Source organism: Manis javanica, chromosome 18 (genome assembly GCF_040802235.1).
Source record: "Manis javanica isolate MJ-LG chromosome 18, MJ_LKY, whole genome shotgun sequence".
NCBI classification, from domain to species: domain Eukaryota; kingdom Metazoa; phylum Chordata; class Mammalia; order Pholidota; family Manidae; genus Manis; species Manis javanica.
Genome location: NC_133173.1, coordinates 22,879,871 through 22,895,185, shown reverse-complemented (window position 1 = coordinate 22,895,185; position 15,315 = coordinate 22,879,871). Strand labels below are relative to the sequence as shown.

General features: G+C 40.9%; 1 protein-coding gene across 4 annotated transcripts in view; it reads left to right on the top strand.

Annotated features, from left to right (window-relative positions):
- The window catches only part of HERC2 (HECT and RLD domain containing E3 ubiquitin protein ligase 2), a 264,575-nt gene that overhangs the window by 103,812 nt on the left and 145,448 nt on the right, over positions 1-15,315 (top strand). For all 4 annotated transcript variants that reach the window (XM_073227076.1, XM_073227077.1, XM_073227078.1 and 1 more), the window contains 8 exons: positions 113-298; positions 9,009-9,179; positions 9,542-9,645; positions 10,554-10,704; positions 12,818-13,032; positions 13,303-13,435; positions 13,535-13,662; positions 13,983-14,178. In XM_073227076.1, coding sequence (XP_073083177.1) covers positions 113-298; positions 9,009-9,179; positions 9,542-9,645; positions 10,554-10,704; positions 12,818-13,032; positions 13,303-13,435; positions 13,535-13,662; positions 13,983-14,178 — 1,284 coding nt within the window. The remainder of the gene's footprint in view (positions 1-112; positions 299-9,008; positions 9,180-9,541; positions 9,646-10,553; positions 10,705-12,817; positions 13,033-13,302; positions 13,436-13,534; positions 13,663-13,982; positions 14,179-15,315) is intronic.

The window sequence follows — 15,315 nt, the reverse complement described above, 5'->3', positions numbered from 1 at the left end:
AGCATTCCTTACTTTGTGATTTGTCAGAATTTAAACACAGAGCAAACTTATAAAGTGGTTTTATAGGATAAATGCTTTAATTCAGTGCTTTTTTTTTTCTTTCCCAATGTAGGTGTTCTCCTTCCAGAACTAGTAGTTTCTATTGTGCTTCTGCTCAGTAAAAATGCTGGTCTCATGCAGGAGGCTGGAGCTGTCCCTCTGCTCGGTGGCCTGTTAGAACATCTGGATCGGTTCAACCACCTGGCTCCAGGAAAGGAAAGGGATGACCACGAGGAGTTAGCCTGGCCTGGCGTCATGGGTGCGCACCTCCGTGGGATGGGTTTGACTGAGCAAAGCTTAGTCCTAGCCTCGTTTGTTTTTGCCTTTTCCTTTGAAAGAACAGTTGACAAAGGAAGACCAATTAATAGCCATTTTCACTGATGGTGTAGTGTAAGTGGAAAATGAAGATAATCCAAATAAGAAGTTTGGGTTATATTTAAGGAAGACTTTTCTGTTAGTAATGATTGTTTCATTCTAAAATGGATTATTTTAGAAGGCTCTGGAAAGCCCTTTTTTGGGAAGGTCTCCAGAAGCACTACTGAGGTAGTTAGATTGTGGTCCATCTTTGGAGGTAGGCATTGACATGGGATGACCCTCAGAACTCATCAGCATTGTCTGACTTTAATGAGTTATGGAATACCTGTAGTCAGCTGAGCACTTCCTGGAGGTACTGCTAGTGCTCCCAAACTGGATTGAAACTCGTCTGCTCAAAGTTTTGAACTTTGATGTTTTTGAATTGAAGTCTAAGTAACCAGACTGTATGTTTCTGACTTCTTAGACTCAGAATTAATTTATGTTGTGGTTCAACTTTCATTTTATAGGAAAGCTCAGGCAAGGTGGGCTTTCCCTGCTTCCACTGTAGACTATCATCTTTATTACATGGGAGCTTAAAAAAAGAAGTAGCAGTCGTCCTGAGGAAAATAACCTTAGGTACTGAGCATAGTTTTTGATTTCTTAATATAGCTAATATTTCAGCACCATTCCTGTACTTTTGTGAACTGAAACGGTCATTTATTATTTTTGTTTCTGTACCAAGTATTATTGAAGGCATTTAATTTGATCAGTTTAGATTTACTATTTGTTTTTTTAATTTAATTAATTAATTAATTTAGGTATCGTTAATGTACGATTACACGAGGAACATTATGTTTACTAGAGTCCCCCCTTCACCAAGTCCCCCCCACAAATCCCATTATAGTCACTGTCCATCAGTGTAGTAAGATGCTGTAGAGTCACTACTTGTCTTCTCTGTGTTGCGCAGCCCTCCCCGTGCCCCCCACATTATACATGCTAATCATAAGGCCTCCTTTCTCCCCCCCGCACCTTATCTCACCCTTCCCACCCACCCTCTCCAGTCCCTTTCCCTTTGGTAACTGTTAGTCCATTCTTGGGTTCTGTGATTCTGCTCCTGTTTTGCTCCTTTGGTTTTTTCTTTGTTTTATACTCCACATATGAGTGAAATCACTTGATACTTGTCTTTCTCCGCCTGGCTTATTTCACTGAGCATCATACCCTCTAGCTCCATCCATGTTGTTGCAAATGGTAGGATTTGTTTTCTTCTTATGGCTGAATAATATTCCATTGTGTATATGTACCACCTCTTCTTTATCCATTTGTCTACGGATGGACTCTTAGGTTGCTTCCATTTCTTGGCTATTGTAAATAGTGCTGCGATAAACATAGGGGTGCATATGTCTTTTTCTGTTTTTAAAAATTTTTTTATTAAGGTATGATTGATATACACTCTTATGAAGGTTTCATATGAAAAGCAATGTGGTTTCTACATTTACCCATATTATCAAGCCCCCACCCATACCCCAGTGCAGTCACTGTCCATCAGTGCAGCAAGTTGCCAGAGATCCACTGTGTCCCTTCTCTGTGCTACACTGTTCTCCCCATGATCCCCCACACTACATGTTCTAAACATAATATCCCTCAGTCCCCTTCTTCCTCCCTCCCCACCTGCCCTCCCACATCCCTCCCCTTTGGTAACCACTAGTTCCTTCTTAGAGTCTCTGACTCTGCTGCCATTTTGTTCCTTCAGTTTTGCTTCATTGTTATACTCCACAAATGAGGGAAATGATTTGGCATTTGTCTTTCTTCGCCAGCTATTTCACTGAGCGTAATGTCCTCCAGCTCCATCCATGCTGTTGAAAATGGTAGGATTTGTTTCTGTCTTATGGCTGAATAGTATTTCATTGTATATAGGTACCACATCTTTATCCATTCATCTACAGATGGACACTTAGGTTGCTTCCATATCTTGGCTATTGTAAAAAGTGCTGCGATAAACATGGGGGGTGCATATGTCTTTTTTAATCTGGGAAGTTGTATTCTTTGGGTATATTCCAGGGAGTGGGATTCCGGGGCCAAATGGTATTTCTATTTTGAGCTTTTTGAGGAACCTCCATATTGCTTTCCACAGTGGTTGAACTAATTTACATTCCCACCAGCAGTGTAGGAGGGTTCCTCTTTCTCCACAACCTCGCCAACATTTGTTGTTGTTTGTCTTTTGGATGGTGGTGGTCCTTACTGGTGTGAGGTGATATCTCATTGTGGTTTTAATTTGCATTTCTCTGATGACTAGCAATGTGGATCATCTTTTCATGTGTCTGTTGGCCATCTGAATTTCTTCTTTGGAGAACTGTCTGTTCAGCTCCTCTGCCCAGTTTTTAATTGGATTATTTGCGTTTTGTTTGTTGAGGTGTGTGAGCTCTTTATTTATTTTGGATGTCAACCCTTAATTGGATATGTCATTTATGAATGTATTCTCCCATACTGTAGGATGCCTTTTTGTTCTGTTGATGATGTCCTTTGCTGTAAAGAAGCTTTTCAGCTTGATATAGTCTTATTTGTTCATTTTTGCTTTTGTTTCCCTTGCCTGGGGAGATATGTTCCTGAAGAAGTCACTCATGTTTATGTCCAAGAGATTTTTGCCTATGTTTTTCCGAAGAGTTTTATGGTTTCATGACTTGCATTCAGGTCTTTGACCCATTTTGAATTTACTTTTGTGTATGGGGTTAGAGAGTGATCCAGTTTCATTCTCTTACATGTAGCTCTCCAGTTTTGCCAGCACCATCTGTTGAAGAGACTGTCATTTCCCCATTGTATGTCCATGGCTCCTTTATCATATATTAATTGGCCGTATATGTTTGGGTTAATGTCTGGAGTCTCTAATCTGTTCCACTGGTCTGTGGCTCTGTTCTTGTGCCAGTACCAAATTGTCTTGATTACTGTTGCTTTGTAGTAGAGCTTGAACTTGGGGAACGAGATCCCCCCACTTTATTCTTCCTTCTCAGAATTGCTTTGGCTATTCGGGGTCTTTGGTGTTTCCATATGAATTTTTGAACTTGTTCCAGTTTGTTGAAGAATGCTGTTGGTAATTTGATAGGGATTGCATTGAATCTGTAGATTGTTTTGGGTAGGATGGCTATTTTGACAATATTAATTCTTCCTAGCCAGGAGCATGGGAGGAGTTTCTGCTTTTCTTGGCCATAGAGGTAGTCGTGGGCAGTTCACGCGTGTGTCAGGTGGGAGAACAAAGTCCCTTCTTGCTTGCTGGTCGCCTTCCTCTCCTGCGAGAACGGCGACCCCTAGTGGCTTTTGCTGGACCGCTGGGCACTGATGGAATCTCTGAGTCAGGCCGAGGAGGCTCTGAGCGGTTCCTGTGGGCACAGCTGCTCTCAGGCTGCTCCCCTGCTATGGTGGGGTCATGCTGGAGAGGGAATGGACAGGAGGCTGTTCATCGCTGTGAGGGGCCTCAGAGCTGCGCTGCATCCCAGAGTGTTAGGGTGCCTGGAGTTCCCCGGGTTCCGTGGCTGAGCTGATTGTGCCGGGATGCTTCCATCCAGCTGTGAGGCCCTTGTCCTTTTAAGACTTTCAAAAAGCACTCGCTTTTTTTTTGTCCCAGGTTTGCCGGCTGTGGGAACCCGCTCACAGGTTTTACTGTTCAGTTTCCCTAGTATCCAGCACACCCTGCACTGTGTGTCTGGTGCAGATGACTAGGGCTTGGTATTTAGCAGTCCTGGGCTCCCTCTCCCTCCCCGCTCTGACTCCTCTCCTCCCACCGGGGACCTGGGCTGGCGGGGGTGCGCTTGGGTCCCCCTAGGCTGCGGTTTGTATCTTACCCCCTTAGTGAGGTGCTGAGTTCTCACAGATGTAGATGTAGCCTGGCTGTTTTCCTGTGTCTTCTGGTCTCTCTTTTAGGAATAGTTGTAATTTGTTGTATTTTCAAATATATATATGATTTTGAGAGGAGATTTCCGCTGCCCTACTCACACCGCCACCTTGGCTCATCCTCTTCTACTATTTGTTTTAAAGCTTTTTATTGTGAAATATTACACAGCACGTACATAAAAGTACAGAAAGCAACTTTGTGAATGATCACAGGGAAAACCATTTATATCAATCCAGATTCAGAAATGGAATTTTGTCTGGATCCTCCAGCAAACACTGCTTCTTATCCCCCCGAAAAGTGCTGCTCCAGGCTTGTGTGGTTGCTCTTCCCCTGCTTCTGTTTATCATTTTGTCGGGCATGTGCCCCTTAACACCTTGGTTGTTTAAACACTCTTATGTCTGTTTCTTGGTGGTTTATACGATATGTTTTAGTAGAGTGGCAGGTTTCCAGAAGGATTGTGCTGATTTTCATCTCCACAGGCTGTGAGTTCTTGCTTTTCCACCTCTGTGAGAACAGAGGTTACATATTATTTTTTCCATAAGCATTTTGTCCTTAGGATCTTTGTGCCAGTACCTTTGGGTGAAGGGACTGTCCTTGGTCACTCCTCTGGAGTGCCATGTTTGTCTGAATGATGTGATTCTGCCTGTGCACATTTGTGATCTTACAGCATCCCTCCTGATGTACTGTGCTTGCCAGCACCTCTAGTGCGAGGTTGAATAGAAGTTGTGATGATGGGCGTTCTGGTCTTGTTGCTAGGAGCAGAGGAAAAGCTTCCTAAAATGCCATAAATGAAAGATGGTGTTGTAGGGTTTTCTTTGTAGATACCTTTAAATGTAAGGATGTTTCTTTCTGTTTCTGCTTTGTGATGAGATTTTAGTTATGAATGGAATTAAATTTCATCAAATAGTTTTTCATCTTTGTAAGGTAAAATTGAGCTGAAATGACCAGGTGAGGAGGCTACAAAGGAGCCAAAAGTTTAATAGGGTGCAATCCTGGGTGATGTTGGCCGATCTGGTTAGTCACAGGCCAGAGAAGCCACGCGCAGCAGGGCAGGCAATGAGTTTTTAAAGACGGCAGGGGGAGGCAGAGCATAGATTTACAGTGGCACGAGGAGTGGCTAGCCTAAGGCACCTTTTTCAGGTTGGGAGGGGGCAGCAGCCGGGGACTTTGGCACATTATCAGTGTCTGATGTGCTCACCCCTCCTTCCGGTGCCTCCAGCTGTACAATCTTTTGATACAGTTTTTCTTTTTTTCTATTAGTATGTGAATTTTTCAAATATTAAGTCAGCCTTTCATTTCTGGAATAAAACTGCCATGTCCATATTATATTTGTTGTATTAATGTATGTTGCTGGTCTTGGTTTGCTTTTTTCTTTTCTTGTAATGCCTACAGGTTTCTGATAATCACTACCCCTCTACTTATAAAGAAGTTGTGATTCAGGAAGGTGGCAGGTTCCTGTGCAACTCCTGTTAATTTCTCTTGCTCTTTGGTAGTGGCTTTAGTTCACTTAGCATATTTTCGGGGTTCATTTGTGTTGCGTGTGTCAGAATTCCCCTCCTTTTTAAGGCCGAATTATTACAGTTAATGATATACCACATTTGGTTTACTTCCTATCTTTCAATGGGCACTGTGGTTGTTTCCAACGTTTGGCTGTTTGGACTGTCACTGCTGTGAACGTGTCTGCGGTGACTGTGTGGGCCCCTGCCTTAAGCCCCTTGGGGTGTATAGCTAGAAGTGGGGTTGTCGAGTCATATGGTGATACTTTGTAGCACTCCGAGGAAATGTGGGAATATCTTCCGTGGCAGCTGTGCCATTCCGTGTTTTCCACAGGTGGGGCATGAGGATGTCTCTGATTCCTTCACATCCCTGCCACTTGTTTTTTCTCTGTGTGTGGTTTTTTGTTTTTTTCTTTTTGATGAAAGCCACAGTAATGAGATGACATGGTTTTACATTATAGTTTTAATTTGGTTTCCCTAATGATTAGTGATGTGCATTTGTTTCTTCACTTTTGGCCATGTGTCATATTTTTGGAGAAATGTCTATTTAAGCCCTTTTCCTATTTTTGAATTAGGTATTTTGTTGTTCTTGATGAATTATAGGAGTTTGTTATATATTCTGGATGTATATGATTTGCAGGTGCTTTCTCTCATTCTGTAGGTTGCCTTTTCACTCTGTTACCAGTGTCCTTTGTTATTTAATTTTGGTGAAGTCCAACTTAACTATTCTTTCCTTTGTTGCCTGTGCTCTTGTTGTCTTGTCCAAGAAATCATTGTCAAATCCAGCGTCATGAAACTTCCCTCCTGTCTTTCCTTTGAAGAGTTTTATATTTTAATAGTTTTAGCTCTTACCTTCTAGATCTTTGATCTTTTTTGAGTTAATTTTTTATATGGTGTAAAGTAAGGTCTGGGACCCACTTGATTTATTTGCAATTGGATATCCAGTTTTCCCAGCAACATTTGTTGAAAAGTCTCCTTCCCCCATTGAGTGGTCTTGTTACTCTTGTCGAAAATCACTCGACCATGTATGTGAGGGTTTTCTGTTCTGTTCCATTGATCTAAATGTCTGTTTTTATGCAGGTACCACACTGTGCTTTCTTATCTCTTTTTTTCTTTCTGAGAATTTATTTTGACATTTTTCTAACTTTTTTAGAAATGATGCCTATTAGCACACTGATGTTTTTGTAGTCTATTACAAAAATTCTTGAACATAGATAAAAGTAGAATAGTATTATGAACCTAGATTAACAAATATTCACATTCCCCAACCCCTCCTATTCTTTTCTGTTTTATTGATCGACTGATTGAGTTATTTTAAAGCATATTTCTGTCTTTAAAACATGTTAATACACTTTACAAGACCTTTTTTTTGGTAATAAACCACAATGTCATTATCCTGTCTAGAATTAATGGTAACTGTAGTCTAACATGGAGCCCATACTCAGTTTTTCTGGAATACCTAAAAATTTCTTTTTATTAGTGGTCATTTGAGTCAGGGTCTAAACAAGGCCTGCAAGTGGCAGTTGGCTGATATATGCTGCTAGTCTCTTTGCCCCCTCATAGCATATCTCCAGGATCTCCACTCCTTCTTTCTCTCTTTTAAAAATTTTTCTGAGGTGCATACAATAAAATGCACAAACTTTAGCGTACAGCTGAATAATTTTGACACTTGCGTAACCATCACCCAGACCAAGATATCAAACATTCTCACTAATTATTTTTCCCTTCACCTGTTTCCATCTCCCACCCTCCTTCCTTATGACAAACACTAGTCTGTTCTCTGTGTCTGTGAGCTTATTTCTGTTTTGTTTGTTCATTTGTTTTGTTTTTTAGATTCCACATATAAATGAAATCATACTGTATTTCTCTGCTTGGCTTATTTCACTTAGTGTGATACCCTCTAGGTCTGTGCATGCTGTCAAAAATGGCAAGATTTCATTCTTTTTTATGTCTGAGTAATATTCCATTATATATATGTACCACAATGTTTTTATCCATCCATCAATGGACACTGAGGTTGTTTCCATATTTTGGCTGTTGTAAATAATGCTGTGATAAACATAGGTATGCATATATCATTTTGAATTAGTGATTTTATTTTCTTCAGGTAAATTCCCCAAAGTGTGCTTACTGGGTTGCATGGTGTTTCTATTCTTAGTTCTTTGAGAAACCTCCATACTGCTCTCCATACTGGCTGTACCAGTTTACATTCCCTCTCTTTGGTCATACTGTTTATTTTTCAAAGAAGCAGGGCATCTATTTTAGAAAATGTCACATTTTCAGAATTCTTTTTTTCTTCTTTTAGTCAGTTCTTTTTCTAGTCAGTTGCATCATCAGTTACATTTTCTCTGTAAGTTGCTGGCTATGTGTATAGGCTTGGTAGATTCAGATTCGGTTTTGGTAGGTCACAGCGTGTCTGAGGTCCCCATTTCATGGGCTCAGAGGCCTGTTATCCTGGGTGGCCCCACCTTTGGTTTTATTCAGGTGGACTGGGATGGTCAGGTGTACTCTGTCCTCCGTAAATACCCAGCAGCCGTGCTGTCTGCTGTTGGGTCAGCACAAGGTCCGGCTCACAGAGGAAGGACATGAGCCTAGCTTGGTGCCCAGCCCCGGTTGCTTGATGCAGTTGTGCACTGGTGTCCGAGGGCTTCCAGAACTGGTCAGTGAGGTTTCCTTCCTTCCTCCCCACCTCCTTCTTTCCTTTCTTCCCTCCCTCCCAGATCATTAATTTGATATTTATTAACTTACTTAGTTTTTTGTTTCCCTTTTTCCTAATGTACACACTGAAAGGTATAAATGCCCTCAAACGTATGTTTAGCTCTAAGTCATTAGTGTTGATCTGTAGTATTTTCATTATTGTTCAATTTAACATATTTTCTAATTTGGCAGTTAATTTTTTTGTTAGAGAATTTTGGGTGAATTATAAATAATAATTCATATCCACAGATAATTTATATTTTATTTTTGTTAACTATTTCTAATTTAACTATACTATAGTCAGCACACATGCTCTGTAACTTCATTTCCTTGAAGTTTTTTGAGCTTTTGTCTGGTGTATGGCCACATGCTATTTCATACAGCTCATGTGATGGTGTTTTTGTTTTTGTTTTTTAAATCATCCTATATCTTTGCTAAATTTTTGTTGTTTGTGGTGGTCACATTGAGAGGTGTATTAATTTTCCATTGTGATTGTGGTTTTGTCTATTTTCCTTTGTAGTTCTTTCATGCTCTGTTTTGTTCTAGTTGTTTTATCTATTGATCTATTGATTTATTGATTTTGGTTTCTCTATGTACAGAGTCATTTTTTACAGGTCAGAACTGTAGAAATAATGAGGAGGTGACACTTATACGCAAAGCTGACTTGGAGAACCACAATAAAGATGGAGGCTTCTGGACTGTGATTGATGGGAAAGTGTATGACATAAAGGACTTCCAGACGCAGTCATTAACTGGAAATAGTATCCTTGGTAAGGCTTCACATTTCACTTCATGGCTAAAAGTTGTGGCACGTGACTTTCTAAGCAAAGCATTGAGCTTTAAATGATCCACTGAGTAGTGTTCCAGCCCTCACACATTTTAATTTGTCTGTGACTTTGGTACCTATCCTATCAGCAAGTTCAGGCACATTTAAAGAATTTTCATCATTATGCATTTTTTGTTCCAGCACTTGTTGGAACTTGCTCCAGGTACTGGGTTGGCCCAGGTAGCATTTGGGAAGAGTGAGACATCACTATACTTTGGTAGTTAATAAGTTCCTACTTGCCATTTCTACTTTAGATACCTAGGCAGATTACACTGAAATCATGCTGCTTTTGTCTGTCTGTTTTAGCTCAGTTTGCAGGGGAAGATCCAGTGGTAGCTCTGGAAGCTGCTTTACAGTTTGAAGACACACAGGAATCAATGCATGCCTTCTGTGTTGGCCAGTATCTGGAGGTGAGGCTGTGTGCAGTGAGTGCCACCGTGTGTATCAGTAGAGACCCTCTCTGTGTATTTATGGTTTTTACTCTGACATATTGATAGCTGGACCTTTTGTTGTGGGCAGCATGGGCATGGGGGGTCTTTTAAATGGTACACATGAAGATCCCTTAGAGGTTTCCTCATAAACGAATTTATATTTATTCATGTTAAGATTTGTGATGTATAGATCTTGAAAAATGATCTAGTAGCATAATTTTTTAGAACTGAAAATATGTCCTTCCTACATATTCATGGGCATTGAAGTTTACATATTGGGATTGGCTTTCTAGGTATAGATCCAGTGGTAATTTATTAATTGCCACAAGGGTAGGGCTTAAAGCATTTTATGAAGGGGCAGATAAACTTTGCTTGTAAATTGTCTAATGTGACTGGCAAAATTTATTTTCATTTGAACTCTTTACTCTCTAATGGATTTGCTCTTTGTTTGAATAAATTTATTTCCTCTAGATCTGGTCACAGTACACTTAACTCAGAGCAATACTTGCCATGTTGTATTTTCATTTTTCTTTGGGTTCTTTATGCAAAAATTAAGTATATTTTCTGAAGTATTGTGTACAATCACTCTGGAGACTTTGATTCCCTAAGGAGTTTTCTAGCAAAGTCATTTGTCTGTGCTTTGGTTTTTCTACCAACAGACATGTGCATTTACTGTCTGCTTTGCAGGATGTGTGTGGTTTCCATCGTCTGTTACTTTGACAGCAGCATGGGATCACTATTATAGGATGTAGGAACAGGGTGCCCAGAGCACTCTCTTCTCTTTGTCGTGGCAATAAGTCTTGTTAAAGAATATAAGCTGTTGCACTTGGTTTTATGTTTTTAATTAACCCTGTTTTCTCAGACTGACAATGAAATTTCTTTCTCAGCCTGACCAAGAAGTCATTACAGTACCAGATCTGGGAAGTCTGTCTTCACCTCTGATAGACACAGAGAGGAATCTGGGACTGCTTCTCGGATTACACGCTTCCTATTTAGCTATGAGCACACCACTGTCTCCGGTTGAGGTTGAATGTGCCAGTAAGGAAAATTTTGTTTTCTGCTAACAGATTAACTGATTATTTTAGCTGAGCCATAATTGCCATTACGTGAAGGAGAGGAACAGTCAGCACAGTTGTTGATGAAGAAGCATAAGGATAATGAGACTGAACCAGTTAATCATAAGTAGCAGTGACTGGCTCTCATTTCCTTGCACCATCTGGCAGCAGAAGGTTGCATAGATGGTCTGTGCGGTGTAGGGTCTTCTTGTGCATCCTCTAGCAGACGGGGTCAACTCAGCTGATATTTCCCTGCATGCTGAGAAATCCACATGACAGGGGTTGGCTGTTTCTCTTGGGAATAACATTTTGTTTGAGGACTGTATTTTTACTAGACTCAAATACATTTTGGGATGGCAACCTTTGTAATCACCTAAAGTAATAAAATTTCTTCATATCCCATAAGATGGATTGGAATTTTTCTTCATATGTTTTCATGTTTCTCTGTCCATCTATCCACCAACCACCCAACAAGCCTCAATTGAGTAATTGTGCAAATTACCATGCTAGGTGCCTGGGATGCAGTAGGCATGGAATCAAACACACTTGCCTTCAGGTGCTTCCCTTGTGATGATGAGCCACATATGAGCTGGTCAGGAAACACGGTCGTAGAGGATCAAATGGAGACATTCATAAGTGGTTCTGGGATCACTGCAGACCTTAAGAAATGCTCCTTAAACATGGAGTAATCCTGAAATTGGAGTTCCAACAAACTGGGTGTGAAAGCTTTCTGGGCAGAAGCATGGGTGTGTGAGGGGCATCGCTGAGAAAAGCAGAGGCTTTGAGTTGCTCGTGTGTGGAGTGCCACGGGAGCAGGCTCGTGGGCAGAGATGGCCATGCAGCCTGATTGGCCTTCCTTCTGAAGCAAACCCTTGGTGTGTGTGCTTGGCGCTTTGTCTCCTGCAGAGCCTCTAAGGTGGACTTGTTCTCTTCCTCAAATACTTGCAGTACTGTCGGGGGTCAGGCTTCCTCTTCATCCGCAGGGAGGGTGGGAGCTGGGAAGCACCAGGGTCGAGGGAGCAGAAGGTGCTAGGGCCCTGGCGAGTGGTGCCCAGTGTGCTGCAGGGCACCAGAAGCCATCACCAAGCAATATATTTAAGAGATAAGAGGGAGTTCTAAATGCAGAGAGCCAGGGAGGGTCATGGTCAGATTTGTGTTTCAGAGGAATTGATGTGGCATGTTGGAGAATGCTCCTGAATGATCTAAAATCTAAATTTCAAGTAAAGGAAACTTGAGTGCACCCCAGATTTGATTGCTTGGGTTTTGAAGGAATATTTTAATAATATAAGTCATTGAAAAAAGTAGGTAGTGATGTAAATGTATTCTGTATTTTTGACGATTCTCCCTCCAATCATCAGAGCAGTCCTAGTGAGCATCCCCATTTGCACTGCCGTCCTGTGCCTCCACTGGTCTCTAGTCTCCAAGGACCTGCCCTCACTAAAGACTCCATATAGAGTGTTTGCTAGTCTCTCATTCTTTTTACTGATGAGTGCTCTAGGGAAAGTGGTCTGCCCTGAGCATGGTTCTCTACATAGAACCCTTCTCATGGGCTCTTCTCCCACCTGGGTGCTCAGCATCTTGTCTTCATCCAAATCGTAGCTCTGTTGTCACTCCCATAGCAGATCCTTTGAATAGCAGAGGCCTTACTCCACACTTTTCTGTGCCCCAGTGTACTCTGTAGCACACAGTTGCCCCGGTTGAAATGGAGGGATTACCTGTTTAAGTGGTGCCTTGTTGCTTCTCTCTCTGTTAGAGACAAAAGCCCCAGGCTTCACAGGGTGTATGTGGAACCAATCACACAGCTCCGTGCCTGAGGTGGTACCTAGTACATGTTAGACTGGAACTGTTAGACTGAGTACTGATATGATACCATGCTTAAGATGTGTTGAACAATCAGGAAGTGTTCCCTGCTTTCATGTGAAGATAGGAATGAAAAGCCAGTCCACGTAAATGTTGGATGTGACTCTTCATAACAGTGATGCCATGTAATTTATTCAGTTCTTAGTAAATTATTCAGTTCTTTATCTGTTTTTTCAGTATTTATTTATGGAAAGAAATTCAGGTTACTTTCTTATGCTTGCAAATGCACTTTCTAGAGTGGCTTCAGTCATCCATCTTCTCCGGAGGCCTGCAGACCAGCCAGATCCACTACAGCTACAACGAGGAGAAAGATGAGGACCACTGTAGCTCTCCTGGGGGCACTCCTGCCAGCAAGGCCCGGCTTTGCTCCCACAGGCGGACCCTGGGTGACCATTCCCAGGCTTTCCTGCAAGCCATTGCTGACAATAACATCCAGGACCACAATGTGAAGGTGAGTGAGGCCTTCCCATATGCAGTGTCCTTCTGTTTACTTTAGGACTTGGACTTGTGAACACCTTCATGCTCTGATTAGCTTAGTACAGACTTTTACATATTATTTGGAGGATTGGTTTTTGAGGTGAGGCTGGTTTGGTTCAGTGTACCAGTGAGATTTTAGATGCTTCACTGATTGCAAGTGTATTAGGACCTGTGGACATAATTTAGAATTCATGACAATGTATTAGGATGGCTCTAAAGTTACCTCCAGCTGTTTCTGTTGCAGGACTTTCTGTGTCAAATAGAAAGGTACTGTAGGCAGTGCCATTTGACCACACCAATAATATTTCCTCCCGAGCATCCTGTGGAAGAGGTTGGCCGCTTGCTATTATGTTGCCTCTTAAAACATGAAGATTTAGGTATGAAGCTTGATATTTTAGTTCTACTATAGCTCTTTTGAATGACATAAAGTACACATTCATCCCTACTTTGCCCTTTCTTTTAAATGTCTTTTACAGGTCATGTGGCATTATCTTTAGTTCATGCAGGTACACTTGGTATTGAACAAGTTAAGCACAGAACGTTGCCTAAATCAGTGGTGGATGTTTGTAGAGTTGTCTATCAAGCAAAATGCTCACTCATTAAGGTAAACGTATTTTGATTCTCTTTCTTCTGTGTTTTGCAGACAGTTGGTAGAATACATGTGGTTATTTTCTGTTTTTAATTATTTTGGTATCATTAATCTACAATTACATGAGCAGCATTATGTTTACTAGACTCCCCCCACCAAGTACCCCCCACATCCCCATTACAGTCACTGTCCATCAGCGTAGTAAGATGCTATAGAATGACTACTTGTCTTCTCTGTGTTGTATAGCCCTCCCCTTGCCCTCCCTACATAATGTCTGCTAATAGTAATGCCCCCTTTTTTCCTGTTAAGTTGTTTATTCATGTTTAACTTTGTAGACCCATCAAGAACAGGGTCGCTCTTACAAGGAGGTCTGTGCTCCAGTCATTGAACGTTTGCGATTCCTCTTTAATGAATTGAGACCTGCAGTGTGTAATGACCTCTCTATAATGTCCAAGTTTAAACTGTTAAGTTCTTTGCCTCGTTGGAGAAGGATAGCTCAGAAGATAATTCGAGAACGAAGGAAAAAGAGAGGTAAGAATGTAAAAGGTAGAAAAATGCTGTGAACATGAATGATTTCCCTTGGTATTGTTGGGTCTCTCATTTGAGTGAAGCTGTTACTGCTTGTTATGTGTGGATTTTCCCAACTGCCATAATAATTGTTACATGTATTTATGATTAAATATACAAATCCTGCTTTTTTCCCCAAGACATCAGATAATCACGCACCTTTAGGATTGAGTGTGTTTTGGTTTGTTAACTAGAAAATTGATGCTGAGAAGGGTAGATGCTATAAATTTTATTAAATTGATGGTGGAGAGGAAGTGGTTTTTATCACTTGTCTTGGTAATGAGACATGGGAATGTTTAATATTTTGATCAGTCTTGCCATTCTTGTAAAGGAATGTTTTTCGTTGGAAATAACTGAGTTCTGACACATGGAGAATTGTTAAGAAATGAACTAGAAGAATTACCAATATTTTCAGGAAGCACCTGTATAAGGGATATGGAAAAGTTTTTTGTAATATATAACATTTGAGTAAAAATACATAAAATACTTTACAATTTGGTCACATGATTATAAACAAGTCTACAGAAATTTCTGATTACATTCTTATGAATCATACTGATTTATTCACAGGCCAGCTTATTAAACAAGATTGCTGAGTTTTTGATGGACATGAGCAATAGTGTCATGAAAGTGGCTTGTTTTAGAAGCCATCTTGGATTGATCGTTCCTGAGTAAACGTTTAAACCATAACAACTTATGTGTAAATCATAGAGAAGCTTTGGATCAGGAAATCATGGCAAGAACACTTCTGAGCTCCTCTAATTCAGGGAGCTAGGAACCTTGTAGGAGAAGCAGCCTCAGAAGACCCCCTTCTCAGCTTCAGGGAGAGTGATCTGGTTACCGTCCTCCTGTTGTGTCCATGGATTGTGAGCCTGCATTGTTATCTCTTGAAGTTTCTGTTGTGGGTTTATATATTTAACTGTGTGATGTTTGCAGCTTTTTTATTTTAAAGGAAATTCAGTAACTTATAAATAATATTACTGGTCCTGTGTTAGGGGTCACCAAGACCACCCTTAAATTTGATGATTTGCTCATAGCACTCCACGGGACTCAGAGGAGCTGTTATACTTATGGGTACATTGTATACAAGGATACAGAGTA